Genomic DNA, 16,590 nt, shown 5'->3' with positions numbered 1-16,590 from the left:
CATGTACCCTAGAACTTAAAGTATAATAAATAAAAATTAAAAAAACAAACAAAATAAAAAACAAACAGGGGTCTTCTCGTGTTGACCAGGTTGGTCTTTAACTCTTTGCTTTAAGCGATCCTCCAGTCTTGGCCTCCCAAAGTGCTAGGATTACAGGCGTGAAACTCCGCACCCTGCCTGTGTTCGGGTCACAATCTCTTCTAGATTGGATAAAGGGAAATAAATAAAGGGGGAGAGGGCATGGTTTCACCAATGGAGATTCTCTGCAGATGCAAATTTCCCCCCTCCAAAGACAGCTTTGCCAGGCCACTTTTTTTTGCGGCCGAGCCACAGCCATTTCAAAATCCGTCAAATAAATATATTTTGGTGTAAAATATTTTAATTTCCTTCACCTCCACTGGACTCTGAGTCTGGAATTTCCTGTGCAGGACAAGGGAGCAGGGACAGCCCACTGAGTGAGGAAGACAACGGTGCCCCCTCTAGCAATTTGGAGCAAATTTGGCTGAAATGCAAATACCCAAAGAGCAAGACGCAGGGAGGGAGCTCGCTTAGATAATCTGTGGTTGGAACAGGTCATTTCAGTTCTGCCAGGCCTTGTTACCCAGGGCTTCCGCTGTCACTCAGGACCGACGGGACGGGGACTGGAGCCTCATCCAATCAGGGGCGCTGGGGCGGGGTCCTGCCAACTGTCCATCCGGGGAAGGGGAGGCCGCATTCCCGCCCTCCTGACTCCCAGGGGTCTTGCACCAACGGGAGGTCGGGATCTGGGTTTTCCGGCCCCGAGAGGGACCGGGTGCCTCCGCCATAGCTTCTGTCGCTCCATCGCCCGCACTGTGACTGGACTGTTAAAGGGATCCGTGGAGAGGAGGCCAGGACACCTGGAAACAGGGAAATGGTGAGTGTGCGGGGCCGGGGGTCCCCAGACGGGGGAGGGGCTGGGAGGAACCAGCCCGAACCGGCTCTAGCAGGACCCGGGCCTCCCTGCAGCGATTTCGGGTCTGCAGAGCGGAGTCCCCCTGGCGTAGCTCGGCCCTCGGTCCCTTCGGCCGCAGGGTGGGGTTGGGCCGGCAGCCGGGACCCCAGGCATCCTGTCCCGTCCCTGAGCTGCTACTGCGACCCCGGCCCCGGCCCCGGCCCCGGAGCCCTCTCTGGGGAGCTCCGCGTCCGTAGCCCCGTGTCTCCCCAGATTGTGCGGAGACCACGGGAGGGTCATGGAGGCAATCCTGCCTCGGGTGTGGGATTCGTGTGGGAGGAGCGGTGGGCTGCGGGGTCCCCAGTCCCGCCTTTTATCCTGAAAAGCTAAATTGAAGGCCAGGCGCAGTGGGTCACGCCTGGGAGGTTGAGGCGGGGGGACTGCTTCAGCCCAGAAATTCGAGACCTGCCTGGGCAACATACCGAGACCCTCGTTTCTATTAAAAATAAATTTTTAAAAAATGATCCGGGCGTGGTGCCGCCCACCTGTAGTCCCAGCTACTGGGGGGCTGAGGTGGGAGGATCGCTTGAGGGAGGAGATTGGGACTGCAGTGAGCCGAGATCGCGCCACTGCACTCCAGTCTGGGCGACTGAGCAAGACCCTGTCTCAAACAAAACAACAACAACAACAACAGCAACAAACTAAACTGAGTCCTCTTAAAAATTAAAGAGTTTTGCTTCTCAGAATAGGAGTTTGAAAAAAATGAATGAGAAATGTTTCCTGAATGAGAAACACCCAGTCATGGCTTGCGGTTTGATAACGGAAAGAGCAAAACTCTGCAAAATAACTTGAACTATGTTCTACGCCGAATATGAGAGAACGTGACCAAGGGAAACAACCGCATGTAGCCTCGAGTAAGTGGTCCCCAGGAGGTTCGATGGCAGTTTGGTTTTATTCATTTCAGCGAGACAGGAATTGCAGGGAAAAACATGAATCAAGGCATGGAAGGCTGAAAGGGCAGGACACGTAGAAGCGGGGCTTAGAAGGCACAGGTGGTTGAGGGATTCTGTAGTTGGCAGTTGGTTGAGAGTGTGAAGTTGTGTCTAAAATTTGAAAGGGGTAGGAAGGAATGTTTAAGTGAAGGGAGTCCGTTACCTGCCATGTGATTCCATCCCCACCAAAAAACAGATATGTTTCACTAGATTTTATGAATTCTAAGGCGTGACTTAACCCTTGCCTTGCATGGCCTTAGGTCTTGTTTGCAATTTAGTATTTATAGGCACAAGGTGTCTCTTTGCAGGTTGTTTTTTTTTTTTTTTTTTTTGAGATGGAGCCTCACTCTCGCCCAGGCTGGAGTGCAGTGGCGCAATCTGGGCTCACGGCAACCTCCGCCTCCTAGGTTCAAGCAATTCTGCCTCAGCTTCCCAAGTAGCTGGGATTACAGGTGCACGCCACCATACCCGGCTAATTTCTGTATTTTTAGTAGAGACGGGGTTTCACCATGTTGGCCAAGCTGGTCTTGAACTCCTGACCTCAAATAATCTGCCTGCCTCTGCCTCCCAAAGTGCTAGGATTACAGGACTGAGCCACTGTGCCCGGCCTCTTTGCAGGTCTTATGTCTATTTTAACATGAATGTGGGTCAGTTGCTGCGTCTAAACTCCAGAAGGGAGTGTGGAGTGTCTGATCTCCCTTACTGACATAACTGGGAACTTTCAGTTTTTTAGGGGGCCTCCCCTTGGTAAAGAGCCACTCAGTTGACTTGATTGGGGTGGGATGGGGAGCTTAGGTTTTTGTTTTTAGTTTACAGGTCGAAGGATAGGCTTCTATATGGTGCATTAGAATAAAAATCAAAAAATACTTTATTGGTTACAATGATGTAGTCACCTTGTTTGGATTTTTCTACCTTAAATGATTGAAATGATCAGATTCCTATTATAAGGAGATTATTCAAGTGAAAATCTGAGAATTGCCATTCAAGAAAATACAGACTCTAGGGAAATGGGCTTAGAACTCCGGAGCTAAAAGTTAAACTCTTGACCTAGTGCGGTGTCCCACACCTGTAATCCCAGCTTTGTGAGGCTGAGGCAGGATGATTGCTTGAGACCAGGAGTTGGAGACCAGCCTTGGTAATACAACAAGACCCATCTCTAGAAAAGAAAAATAGAAAAATTAGACAGGTGTGGTTGCACCCACCTGTAGTTCCCACTACAAGGGAGGCTGAGGCAGGAGGATCACTGGACCCCAGGAGTTTGATGCTGCAGTGAGCCATTATCGAATTTGACATTCCAGCTTAAGACATTGTGATGGCCGTGAAGTCTTTGTGTGAGAAAGGTAAGAGGAAAGTTAATCTATAATGAAGATCAAGAGAAAAGAGGCCCTTCCTGGCTCTGTTCAGGCATTTTCAATATTTTACAAAAGAATATAGGTAAGGGCCAGCCGTGGTGGCTCACGCCTGTAATCCCAGCACTTTGGAAGGCTGAGGTGGGTGGATCACAAGGTCAGGAGATCGAGACTTATCCTGGCTAACACAGTGAAACCCCGTCTCTACTAAAAATGCAAAAAATTAGCTGGGTGCGGTGGCGGGCGCCTGTAGTCCCAGCTACTCAGGAGGCTGAGGCAGGAGAATGGCGTGAACCCGGGAGGCGGAGCTTGCAGTGAGCCGAGATCGCACCACTGCACTCCAGCCTGGGCAAAAGAGCAAGACTCCGTCTCAAAAAAAAAAAAAAAAAAAAAAAATATATATATATATATATACATATATATATAGGTAAGAAAGGACAGTCTATACTCAGGGACAGGAAGGTTCCAGCTGGCTATGCTACTACTGCCAGTCAGATGATTCAACCCCAGAATCACATTGCTTTAAACCTCAAAATAGGTTTTACATTTTCACCAGCATTTGGTGATGTCAGTGTTTGGATTGTAGCCACTGCACCCAACAACAATTCAGTGGTGCCTGATTGTTTTCATTTGCTCTTCTCTAATGGCATGCTATTTTTTGACTGGTTGGTTGTTTTCTTACTGAGTTTTGGGAGTTCTATCTTTTGGGTACCAGTCCTTCATCAGATAGGTATCTTGCAAATATTTTGCTCCAGTCTGCAGCCTGTATTTTCATTATGGTAAGTGTGTTTTCCAAACAGAAAGCTTTTTTATTGTTATTTTTATTTATTATTGCTATTTTTTGAGACAGGATCTCACTTTGTCACCCAGGCTGGAGTGCAGTGGTACAATCTTGGCTCATTGCAGCCTCAACCTCCCAGGCTCCAGCGATCCTCCTGCCTCAGCCCCACAAGTAGCTGGGACTACAGGGGTGCACCATCGTGCACGGGTAATTTCTTTTTTTTCGTCGAGACGGTATTTTGCCATGTTGCCCAGGCTGGTGTCCAACTCCTGAGCTCTAGTGATCTGCCTGCCTCAGCCTCCCAAAGTGGTGGATTACAGGTGTGAGCCACTGCATGCGACCCAGAACAGAAAGTTTTAATTTGAATGAAGCCCAATGTATTAATTTTCTCATTCACAGATCATGCTTCTGTGTGGTATGTGAAAACTTATTGCTAAATCCAAGTTTTGTTTTTTTTTTTTTTTGAGACAGAGTCTCACTCTGTTGCCCAGGCTGGAGTACAGTGGCGTGATCTCGGCTCACTGCAGCCTCTGCCCCCTGGGTTCAAGCGATTCTCCTGCCTCAGCCTCCCAAGTAGCTGGGATTATGGGCACCTGCCACCGCGCCCGGCTAATTTTTGTAGTTTTAGTGGAGACGGGGTTTCACTATCTTGGCCAGACTGGTCTTGAACTCCTGACATTGTGATCCACCTGCCTTGGCCTCCCAAAGTGCTGGGATTTTAGGCGTGAGCCACTGCGCCCGGCCTAATCCAAGGCTGTTTTGATTTTCACATGTATTATGTCTAGAAGTTGCGGATTTTGCATTTTCCATTTGAGTAAATGATGCATTTTGGGTCAGTTTTATGATAGTCGTACATTCTGTATCTCATTCATTTCATTGCATATAGTAGTCCAGGTGTTTCAGTACCATTTGTTGAAAAGACTGTAGTATATCTATTGAGTTGCCTTGGCTCGTTTATGAAAGATTTGTTTATTTTGTTTTGTTTTGTTTTTGAGCCAGAGTCTCACTCTGTTGCCCAGGCTGGAGTACAGTGGCATGATCTCGGCTCACTGTAGCCTCTGCTACCTGGGTTCAAGCAATTCTCCTGCATCAGCCTCCCAAGTAGCTGGAATTACGGGTGCCTGCCACTGCACCCGGCTAATTTTTGTATTTATTTATTGCCATTTATTTATTTATAAGTTCTCCATTGTGTTCTGTGATGTATTTATGCAGTCTTTCGAAATACCACACTGTCCCGATGACTGTGGGTTTATATGAAGTCTTTTTGTCAGGCGTTGTTTATAAGTATTGTGTTGACCATTTTGAGTCTTGATATGTTTTGGATATTTGACCCCTCCAAACCTCATGTTGAAATCTGATCCCAGTGCTGGAGGTGAGGCCTAGTGGGAGGTATTTGGGCCATGAAGGTGGAACCCTCATGAATGGCTTGGCGCCCATCCCACAATAATGAGGGAGTTCTTGCTCTGTTAGTTTACAGGAGAGCTGACTGTTTAAAAAATGGTGACTGGGTGCGGTGGCTCACGCCTGTAATCCCAGCACTCTGGGAGGCCAAGACGGGCTGATCACCTGAGGTAAGCAGTTTGAGACCACCCTGGCCAACATGGCAAAACTCTGTCTCTTCTAAAAATACAAAAATTAGCTGGGCACAGTGGCGGGCACCTGTAATCCCAGCTACTCGGGAGGCTGAGGCAGGAGAATCACTTGAACCTGGGAGGCGGAGGTTGCAGTGAGCTGAGATCGTGCCACTGCACTCCAGCCTGGGCGACAGAGCGAGACTCCATCTCAAAAAAAAAAAAATATACCATGGCATCTCCTCCACCCCTTGTTTCCTCTTTTACATGTGATACCCTAACTCCTTTTGCCTTCCATGAGTAAAAGCTTCCTGAGGCCCTCACCTAAAGGCAGGCAAACACTAGTGCCATGCTTCTTGGACAGCCTGTAGAACCATGAGCCAAGTAAATTTTTCTTTATGTATTATCCAGCCACACGTATTTCTTTATAGAAATATAAAACTAAGGCCGGGCGCGGTGGCTCACACCTGTAATCCCAGCACTTTGGGAGGCTGAGGCTGGTGGATCACAAGGTCAGGAGATCGAGACCATCCTGGCTCACATGGTCTCTACTACAAATACAAAAAATTAGCCGGGCGTGGCGGCGGGCGCCTGTAGTCCCAGCTACTTGGGAGGCTGAGGCAGGAGAATGGCGTGAACCCAGGAGGAAGAGCTTGCAGTGAGCCGAGATTGCCCCACTGCACTCCAACCTGGGAGACAGAGCGAGACTCTGTCAAAAAAAAGAAATATAAAACTAACATAAATCTTTTGCCTTTTTGTATTTCTGCCTCAGTTTGTACACCAGTATGGGCAGTGACAAAGTCTATATGCCTGCCAGAATCACTGCATGTATTTTTTTTTTTTTTTTTTGACACAGAGACTCCCTCTGTCACCTAGGCTGGAGTGCACTGGCACAATCTCAGCTCACTGCAACCTCCGCCTCCCAGGTTCAAGCGATTCTCCTGCCTCAGCCTCCCAAGTAGCTGGAATTACAGACCTGCGCCACCATGCCCGGCTAATTTTTGTATTTTTAGTAGAGACAGGGTTTTGTCATGTTGGCCAGGCTGGTCTTGAACTCCTGACCTCAGGTAATCCACCCGCCTTGGCTTCCCAAAGTGCCGGATTACAGGCATGAACTACCGCGCCCAGCCGTGCATGTGTATTTACTATAAATCTGGAAGGCTTTTCTTTTCTTTTCTTTTCTTTTTTTTTTTGAGATGGAGTCTCACTCTGTCGCCCAGGCTGGAGTGCAGTGGCGCATTCTAGGCTCACTGCAACTTCTCCCCACAAGTTCAAGCGATTTTCCTGCCTCAGCCTTCCGAGTAGCTGGGATTACAGGCTCCTGCCACTGCACCCAGCTAATTTTTGTATTTTTAGTAGAGATGGGTTTCATCATCTTGGCCAGGCTGGTCTTGAACTCCTGACCTCGTGATCCACCCACCTCGGCCTCCCAAAGTGCTAGGATTACAGGCGTGAGCCACCGCGTCCCGCCTAGGCTTTTGTTTTCTGACCTAGTTGGCCTAGTAGCATCTCCTTTCCCAAGCTGAGTAGAAGGCATGAGAGCAGACATCCTTGTCTGTGTCTCATCTTTGGAGAAAGCAGTTAGTCTTTCACCATCATGAATGAGGGTAGTTTAGTATTTTTTTATGTATACCTTATAGTAGGTTAAGGAAGTTACTTTGTATTATTAGTTTATTGAGGTTTTTTTTTTTTTTTTTAAGGTGGAGTCTCACTCTGTCATCCAGGCTGGGATGTGCAATGGCGCGATCTCGGCCCACTGCAACCTCCGCCTCCTGGGTTCAAGCCATTCTCCTACCTCAGCCTCCCAGGTAGCTGGGATTACAGGCACATGCCACCATGCCCAGCTAATTTTTTGTATTTTTTAGTAGAGACGAGGTTTTACCATGCTGGCCAGGCTTGTCTCGAGCTCTTGACCTTGTGATCCTCCCGCCTTGGCGTCCCAAAGTGGTGGGATTACAGGTGTGAGCCACTGCACCCGGCTGAGTGTTTTTATCATGAAGAGATGTTGAGGTTTGTCATATGCTTTTTCTGCATCTGTTACGATGTTCTTGTGTTGTTTGCTGTTGATCCTATACTATTATGGTGTATTGCATGAATGGATTTTCAGAGGTGAGAGCAGCATTGCTTTCCTGAATTGAATGCCACTTTGTCACAGGGTATGATATTGTTATAGGATTCTCTTTTCCAATATATTGGTGAGGTGTTTTCTTTTGAAATTTAAAGGAGATATTCATGTACAGTATTTTAATAGAATCTAGCATTTTCTAGTACAGGATATAGTGTGTGTGTATATATATACACATATACATGTACATATGTTGCATTTATATATAGTATATGGTTTAGTTATGGTAGGTAATTGGTAAATATTACATGTAACGTGTATATGATATATAAGTGCCACATATAAACGGTATTAGCCTATGTGGCATTATACTGTTATAGTGTAAATTTATATACTTTTATCCTCCATAGTATGGTGAGTTTCATTTCCTTATTAGCCTGCAGAAAACACCAGTCTCATCCTCCTCTGGAACAAAGGAGAACCTCACCCTCTTGTTGCTACAGAATGTGCCACCCAAAAATATTCATGATCTTAGGTTTAGGAAGAAGATTCTATAATATGACAAGAGAAACACTAGGAACAGAGAAAAAGTATGTAATTTTGGCTACATTAAAATTTAAGCTTTTCTGTTTTGAAAGACACAATGAAGAAATACAGGAGTATGGTCAAGGTTAGTGGTTCACATCTGGAATCCCAGAACTTGGAAGGCTGAGGTAAGGGGATCTCTTGAGGCTAGGAGTTTAAGACCAACCTGGGAAGCATAGTGAGACCGTGTCTCTACAAAAAATAAAAAAAATGGCCAGGCACGATGGCTCACGTTTGTAATCCCAGCACTTTGGGAGGCCGAGGCGGGAGGATCACAAGGTCAGGAGATCCAGGCTAACACGGTGAAACCCCGTCTCTACTAAAAATACAAAAAATTAGCCGGGCGTAGTGGTGGGTGCCTGTAGTCCCAGCTGCTTGGGAGGCTGAGGCAGGAGAATGGCGTGAACCCAGGAGGCAGAGCTTGCAGTGAGCCGAGATCGCGCCACTGCACTCCAGCCTGGGCGACAGAGCGAGACTCCGTCTCAAAAAAAAAAAAAAATTACCCAGGTGTGGTGGAATGCTCCAGTGAGCCCAGGTACTCAGAAGGCTGTGGTGGGAGGAGTGCTCGACCCCAGAGGTTAAGTCTGCAATGAGCTGTGATTGCACTACTGCACTCCAGCCTGGATGACAGAGTGAAACTCTGTCTCAGAGGAAAAAAAAAAAAAAAGAAAAAAGAAATACAAGAGTATAGGGTCTTGCCACTGAGAAGGCAGTTGATCTTAGCAGCTGAGCAGATTCAAGCCTGGTTACTGCATGGTTTACAGAATGCATGAGATTGCTGCTTGCTATAGGCTTTAAAAAAAAAAAAAAGAAGAAGAAGAAGAAATAAATTGCAAAGAGTATTCACCAAATGAAAGAAAAACTTGAAAATTCTACACCTGGTCCTCACATATATCCATATCAGTTGGAACCTCAGTCTCCTTTATGACACAAGGTAAGGGCTGAATTGGCAGACAGGACTCCCAGGCATCGTGTCCCATCACTGCAGGAGGCGAGCTCCACCATGGAACACTGTCTGGGTAATGGTGTATCCACAATCCCCCATCTCACCCAGTGTATGGAGTGACATGAGGAGAAGTCTGACCCAGAGTTTTGGATATGTGAGTGAGAGATACTCTCAGGACACCCTCCTTCCTTCCCACAGGGAGAGAGCATATTATCCCCTATGCATTCCAGACTTGTGAAGCAGGGTTTCAAGTCTAAGTCCCTGTCCATTGTAAAAAAAGATTGTACTGAAATCATGTTAAAAATGTCAAAGAAGGCTTTATTCAGGACAGTTGTGCAGTTGTGATGTGGGTCATGAGAACTGTAATATGGGAGAGAGATTGACCTCAACCTTGCATGCAGCAACAACAGTATTGAACCTGTAGCTCAAGGGTAAAATGAGGGAGAGGATGGAACTTGGTGAGGTATCAAGGGTTACAGAAGAAAAAGCTGATGAGTTATGAATAGGGGTAACAGAACTTCATTGGGTATCAAGTTTGGAGGGGTCAGGGTGGGGATTCTCTGAACTCCCTTAGAAGGATCTTTGCTGTAACTGGGTTTTGTAGGACAAGGTCAAAGCCTTGTCAAAGAGGGAGTCCTTGAGACCCCCCCAGCTACCTTTTCATGGGGACGACAACAAATTCTTAAATTTCTGATTCCCTTCCCACATTCCAAAGCACCCATTTCCCCTCTCTAATTGACATCTTCATCAGTGTGTCCACTGTGATATATTTGAAACAGCTGTAGTATTTTGTTTTTCATTTTTCCACAGAGCCATAAATGACTGCATTGGAAACTTTTCTATTTTGTTTATGAATACTTTTCATGAGAGGAAAGCACTCAATAACCACTCGAAACTTTGTTGTGTAAAATACTTAAGCCGGGCCGGGCGCGGTGGCTCACACCTGTAATCCCAGCACTTTGGGAGGTCACAGCGAGCAAATCACCTGACATCAGCAGTTCAAGACTAGCCTGACCAACATGGAGAAACCCTGTCTCTACTAAAAATACAAAATTAGCTGGGAGTGTTGGTGCATGCCTGTAATCCCAGCTACTCGGGAGGCTGAGGCAGGAGAATTGCTTGAAGCTGGGAGGCAGAGGTTGCAGTGAGCTGAGAGCATGCCATTGCACTCCAGCCTGGGCAACAAGAGCAAAACTCTGTCTGAAAAAAAAAAAAACTTCTGCCAAATGATTCCTGATGTTGAACCCTTTTTCATGTGCTTATTTGTCACTTGTATGTATCTTTGAGAAATGTCATTGAAATACTTTGCCCACCTTTTAATCAATTAGGTTTTTACTTGGTACAGAATTTTATTAATTTTAATAACTGTAAAGTAAAAAACTTAAATTTTACCAGCTTATGTAATTTTAACTGTACAGTTGATTTAGTTAGACAACTCTACATGACTTATCTAAGTGAATCATACTGTATTTTTCTTTTTGTGACTACCTTGGCTGTTAGCATAGTATCCTAAATTTTCATGCTTGTAACAAGGGACAGGTTTTTATTTTAAAAGATTAAAAAATATTCCATTGCACATATATATATATATAGGTATATATATATAGGTGTGTATATATATATATCACATTTTTGTTATGCATTCAGCAATCAATCAATGGACAGGTGGATTGATGCAGCTCTTGGCCATTTTTTTTTTTTTTTTTTTTTTTTTTTTGAGACGGAGTCTTGCTCTGTCGCTAGGCTGGAGTGCAGTGGCGCGATCTCAGCTCACTGCAACCTCTGACTCCCCTGTTCAAGCGATTCTCCTGCCTCAGCCTCCCCAGTAGCTGGGATTACAGGCATACGCCACCGCCACCACACCAGCTAATTTTTGTATTTTTAGAAGAGACGGGGTTTCACTATGTTGGCCAGGATGGTCTTGATCTCCTGACCTTGTGATCCACCCGCCTTGGCCTCCTAAAGTTGTCTATTGTTAACAGTGGTTTTCAAATGTGTCTTCAAGATCTAGATTTCAATTTTTTTTTTTAATTGAAAATAAGTAGACACAAAAGTAGATTGCTGAAAGATATGTTAATTTTGGCCAGGCGCAGTGGCTCACGCCTGTAATCCCAACACTTTGGGAGGCTGAGACAGGTGGATCACGAGGTCAGGAGTTCAAAACTAGCCTGGCCAAGATGGTGAAACCCCGTCTCTACTAAAAAAATACAAAAATTAACCAGATGTGGTGGCGGGCGCCTGTAATCCCAGCTACTTGGGAGGCCGAGGCAGAAAATTGCTTGCACCTGGGAGGCTGAGGTTGCAGTGAGCCAAGATCTTGCCACTGCACTCCAGCCTGGGTGACAGAGTGAGACTCCATCTCAAAAAAAAAAAAAAAAAATGGTAGTTATATTATTTTTTTCAGGCACCATCATACTATTGCATAGGGGTGGATCCATTTACCATCCTTTGGATAGAGCACATGGGGGTTCATTTTCTTTCTTGATGGTGTTCTCTCACACCATTTCACACAAAAGTTTTTACATTTGATAAATATTTGCCTTTTTGTTGAGACTGGACACCCTGGAGTTTTTGCCTCTCCAATCTTGTTGCCATTCAACCTTCAGCAATTCATCAATTATAATTCAGGCTTTTCTACCCAAGCACAGTTTCCAAGAAAGGTTTCTGCTCTTGATTTTTTGTTTTAGTTAGTTATGACTCTTATCAGTCAGATTGGTAGGGCCTCAGCCAGGTGTGGTGGCTCATGCCTGTAATCCCAGCACTTTGGGAGGCCAAGGCTGGCGGATCACTTGTGGTCAGGAGTTTGAGACCAGTCTGGCCAACATGGTGAAACCCCGTCTCTACTAAAAATACAAAAATTAGCTGTTCATGGTGGCAGGCGCCTATAATCCCGGCTACTTGGGAGGCTGAAGGATGAGAATCATTTGAACCTGGGAGGCGGAGGTTGCAGTGAGCCAAGATCATGCCACTGCCTTCCAGCCTGGGTGACAGAATGAGATTCTGTCTCAAAAAATAATAATAATTAAAAAAAAGAATTTCTTTATGGAAGAGTGAGTGTTGACAGAGTAAAAAGTCTGATGACCAGATCATGGAATAAATGTTTGGAGTCCATAGCACCATGGAAACTTTGTAGGAATAGAGTATAGGAACCCAGTGCTGTCAGTCTCACCCATGTTTCTTTACACATGTGGAATGTTTCAGGATTCAGTGGCCTTTGAGGATGTAGATGTGAACTTCACCCAGGATGAGTGGGCTTTGCTGGATCCTTCCCAGAAAAATCTCTACAGAGATGTGATGCAGGAAACCTTCAGGAACCTGGCTTCTGTAGGTAAGGGTAACAATATTACTTTCCTCAGTGAATTAGAGAACAAGTGTTTCCAGCTTGTCAGTAGTGTTGAGAGATTTGGAGTGTGGACAGGGAATAGTGAGGACAGGGAATAGGAATATGAATAAATGCTGCAAGGCTGCAGTGTACCGTGAACTTAGAATCTAGTACTTTTTTCATAATTTTGCTAATTCAGGACTATTTTTCTGGTTCTGTATTTTAGGAAAAAAATGGAAAGATCAGAAAATTGAAGATGAGTACAAAAATCCCAGGAGAAACCTAAGGTAATTCGCATTCACAAGAGAAAGCAGTGTCTCTCTAGACAATCATAGAATGGAAGAAAATGTTAAAAAGAAGCAAACAAGAAATAAGCCAAGTTCCACTATATTATTCTTATAAAATTTTCTCTAGGGCTGGGTGTGGTGGCTCATACCTGTAATCCCAGCACTTTGGGAGGCTGAGGCGGGCGGATCATGAGGTCAGGAGATCAAAACCATCCTGGCTAACATGGTGAAACCCTGTCTCTACTAAAATCCAAAAAAATTAGCCGGGCGTGATGGCGGGCGCCTGTAGTCCCAGCTACTTGGGAAGCTGAGGCAGGAGAATGGCGTGAACCCAGGAGGCAGAGCTTGCAGTGAGCCGAGATCATGCCACTGTACTCCATCCTGGGTGACTGAGCAAGACTCCATCTCAAAAAAAAAAAAAAATTCTCTAAAAACATATATTAAGTGTGACATAGGCTGAACATCATGGCTCAAGCCTATAATCCAGCCCTTTTGGAGGTTCAGGTCAGAGATTGCTTGAGCTGAAGAGTTTGAGGCTACATTCGGCCATGATAGCACCATTACACTCAAGCCTCGGTTAAAGGGCAAGACCCTGACTCAGAAGCAATAAAATTGACAAAGACGGTTAGTACTTGTAAAATAGTTTACCTGAAAATAGTGTTGGCCGGGCGCCCAGGTGCATGCCTGTAATCCTAACACTTTAAGAGGCTGAGGTGGGCAGATTGCTTGAGTCTAGGAGTTTGAGACCAGCCAGGGAAATGCAACAAAACCCCATCTCTAGCAAATATACAAAAATTAGCCGGGCATGATGCTGTATGCTTGTAGCCTCAGGTAATCAGGAGGCTGAAGTGGCAGGATGGCTTCAGATCAGGAGATGGAGGTTGCAGTGAGCTGAGATCTCACCACCGCACTCCAGCCTGGATGACAGAGTGGGACCCTATCTCAAAAAATTTTTAAAAAGTACTAAGAAGCCCTATATCAATATTATCTTTCTCGATGACAGGTATAGCTGGGCCATCTTGTAGAGCATGTGGTCTGTTCATGTTCAGACAGGGCAGAAAGCCTACACATTGCTGTACAGTGTTAGAAATGCAAGTGCAATGACTTATTAATGAATATCAAATCAGTGATAAAGGAACCCATTATGATATACTTCTCATTGTTCACAGAGGTCTTATGGGAGAGAGACTCTTAGAAAGTAAAAAAGATCATCAGCATGGAGAAATTTTGACCCAGGTTCCAGAAGACATACTGAAGAAGAAAACTCCTCGAGTAAAATCATGTGGAGAAGTCAGCGTGGGTCATGCATCCCTTAATAGGCACCACAGAGCTGACACTGGACACAAGCCATATGAGTATCAGGAATATGGACAGAAGCCATATAAATGTACATACTGTAAGAAAGCCTTCAGTGATCTCCCCTACTTTCGAACACATGAATGGGCTCACACTGGAGGGAAACCTTATGATTGTGAGGAATGTGGAAAAAGCTTTATTTCCCGTTCAAGCATTCGAAGACACAGGATAATGCACAGTGGAGATGGACCCTATAAATGTAACTTTTGTGGGAAAGCCTTGATGTGTCTCAGTTTGTATCTTATCCACAAACGAACTCACACTGGAGAGAAACCATATGAATGTAAACAGTGTGGTAAAGCCTTTAGTCATTCTGGTAGCCTTCGAATACATGAAAGAACTCACACTGGAGAGAAGCCTTATGAATGCAGTGAATGTGGGAAAGCATTCCATAGTTCCACATGCCTCCATGCACATAAAATAACTCACACTGGGGAGAAGCCATATGAATGTAAACAGTGTGGGAAAGCCTTTGTTTCTTTCAATTCCGTTCGATATCATGAAAGGACTCACACTGGAGAGAAGCCCTATGAATGTAAGCAATGTGGGAAAGCCTTCAGATCTGCCTCACACCTTCGAACACATGGAAGGACTCACACTGGAGAGAAACCCTATGAATGTAAACAATGTGGGAAAGCCTTTGGATGTGCCTCGAGCCTTAAAATCCATGAAAGGACTCACACTGGAGAAAAACCCTGTAGTTCCAACACTTTGAAAGGCCAAGGCGAGAAGGTCGCTTAATTCACACAAGATTCCTAGAAGCCACTGATTCCAATCATGGTAAAAATGTGTTTCCCTCAAATCATGGGAACCATCACAAAATTATTTTGAAGCTTCTGCAGTCACTGTCATCTGATAGCATTCAGAAATAAATGCCAGTAGCCCAAGAGCAAAAATTTTTTGGGGTAGTTTAGCTGAGGCCTCACTCAGAGACCTAGGACACAGAGTTGGAAATAACTCTTAAGAGAGACACGCCTCCAGTAAGACCTTAAGACAGTTCTGTCATAAAAAAATACAAGGTTTGGCCGGGCGCAGTGGCCCATGCCTATAATCCCAGCACTTTGGGAGGCCGAGGCAGGCGGACCACGAGGTCAGTAGTTCGAGACCAGCCTGGCCAATATGGTGAAACCCCATCTCTACTAAAAAATACAAAAATTAGGCCGGGCGCAGTGGCTCACGCCTGTAATCCCAGCACTTTGGGAGGCCGAGGCAGGTGGATCACGAGGTCAGGAGATTGAGACCATCCTGGCTGACATGGTGAAACCCTGTCTCTACTAAAAATACAAAAAATTAGCCGGGCATGGTGGTGGGTGCCTGTAGTCCCAGCTACTTGGGGGGCTGAGGCAGGAGAATGGCGTGAACCTGGGAGGTGGAGCTTGCAGTGAGCCAAGATTGCACCACTGCACTCCAGCCTGGGTGACAGAGCAAGACTCCGTCTCAAAAAAAAAAAAACAAAAAATTAGCCAGATGTGGTGGCACCTGTAGTCCCAGCTACTCAGGAGGCTGAGGCAGGAGAATCGCTTGAATACAGGAGGTGGAGGTTGCAGTGAGCTAAGATTGTGCCACTGCACTCCAGCCTGGGTGATAGCGTGAGACTCCGTCTCAATAATAATAATAATAATGTCAGCCCAGCAAAGTGGCAGGTGTATATATACAGAAAGGTCAGAAAAATCTGCTCCCTCCTATTGAAAGCCCAATACCTAAGTGGCAAGCCCTCATTTTAAGAAACTCACTGAAGGGATAACAGAAGTGCCATTATCAGACTCACTGCCTCAGAAAGACCTTTATCAAAACAAAAGGCTAAAGTTCCTATTCAAAAATATCCTATAATAAATGGCTGGCTATCGGATACACTACGTATTTTATGCCATTCCTTCTCACGAGTTTTTTTTTTTTTTGGAGACAGAGTCTGGCTCTGTCTCCCAGGCTGGAGTGCAGTGGCACATTCTCAGCCCACTGTAACCTCTGCCTCCTGGGTTCAAGCGATTCTTCTGGCTCAGTCTCCCAAGTAACTGGCTTTAAGGCATGAGCCACCATGCCTCTAATCTCTCTTTTTTTTTTTTTTTTTTGAGACAGAGTCTCACTCTGTTGCCCAGGCTGGAGTGTGTTGGTGTGAGCTTGGCTCAGTGCAACTTCCACCTCCTGGCTTCCCGGGTAGTTGGGATTACGGGCACCCACCACCACGCCAGGCTAATTTTTTATATTTTTAGTAGAGACAGGATTTCACCATGTTGGTCAGACTGGTCTTAAACTCCTGACCTCAAGTGATCCACACCAGTGTCTCCCAAAGTGCTGGGATTACAGGTGTGAGCCACTGCACCCAGCTTTCTAATCTTTTTCCAGCCTTCTAATTTTTTTTTTTTTTTTTTTTTTTTTGATACAGAGTCTTGCTCCAGGTTGGAGTGCAGTGGTGTGCTGTTGGC

At 45.5% G+C, this 16,590-nt stretch overlaps 1 protein-coding gene across 2 annotated transcripts; it reads left to right on the top strand.

The window, feature by feature from the left end:
• The first annotated feature begins 703 nt into the window (after nucleotides 1-703).
• On the top strand, nucleotides 704-15,314 carry ZNF625 (zinc finger protein 625). Of its 2 annotated transcripts, XM_063657891.1 has the most exons (5): nucleotides 704-895; nucleotides 1,663-1,827; nucleotides 12,404-12,530; nucleotides 12,751-12,811; nucleotides 13,981-15,293. In XM_063657891.1, exons 3-5 carry the CDS (start codon nucleotides 12,497-12,499, stop codon nucleotides 14,906-14,908), a joined length of 1,023 nt encoding a protein of 340 aa, XP_063513961.1. In that variant the 5' UTR covers nucleotides 704-895; nucleotides 1,663-1,827; nucleotides 12,404-12,496; the 3' UTR covers nucleotides 14,909-15,293. The 2 variants fall into 2 exon arrangements, with proteins under 2 accessions (XP_063513961.1, XP_054320045.1); XM_054464070.2 differs by lacking the exon at nucleotides 1,663-1,827 and having other exon boundaries at nucleotides 13,981-15,314.
• Nucleotides 15,315-16,590: the final 1,276 nt, after the last annotated feature.

Source organism: Pongo pygmaeus, chromosome 20, assembly GCF_028885625.2.
Source record: "Pongo pygmaeus isolate AG05252 chromosome 20, NHGRI_mPonPyg2-v2.0_pri, whole genome shotgun sequence".
Taxonomy (NCBI): Eukaryota; Metazoa; Chordata; class Mammalia; order Primates; family Hominidae; genus Pongo; species Pongo pygmaeus.
Note: the sequence above shows the minus strand (reverse complement) of the source record. Positions and strands in the feature narration are given on the sequence as shown.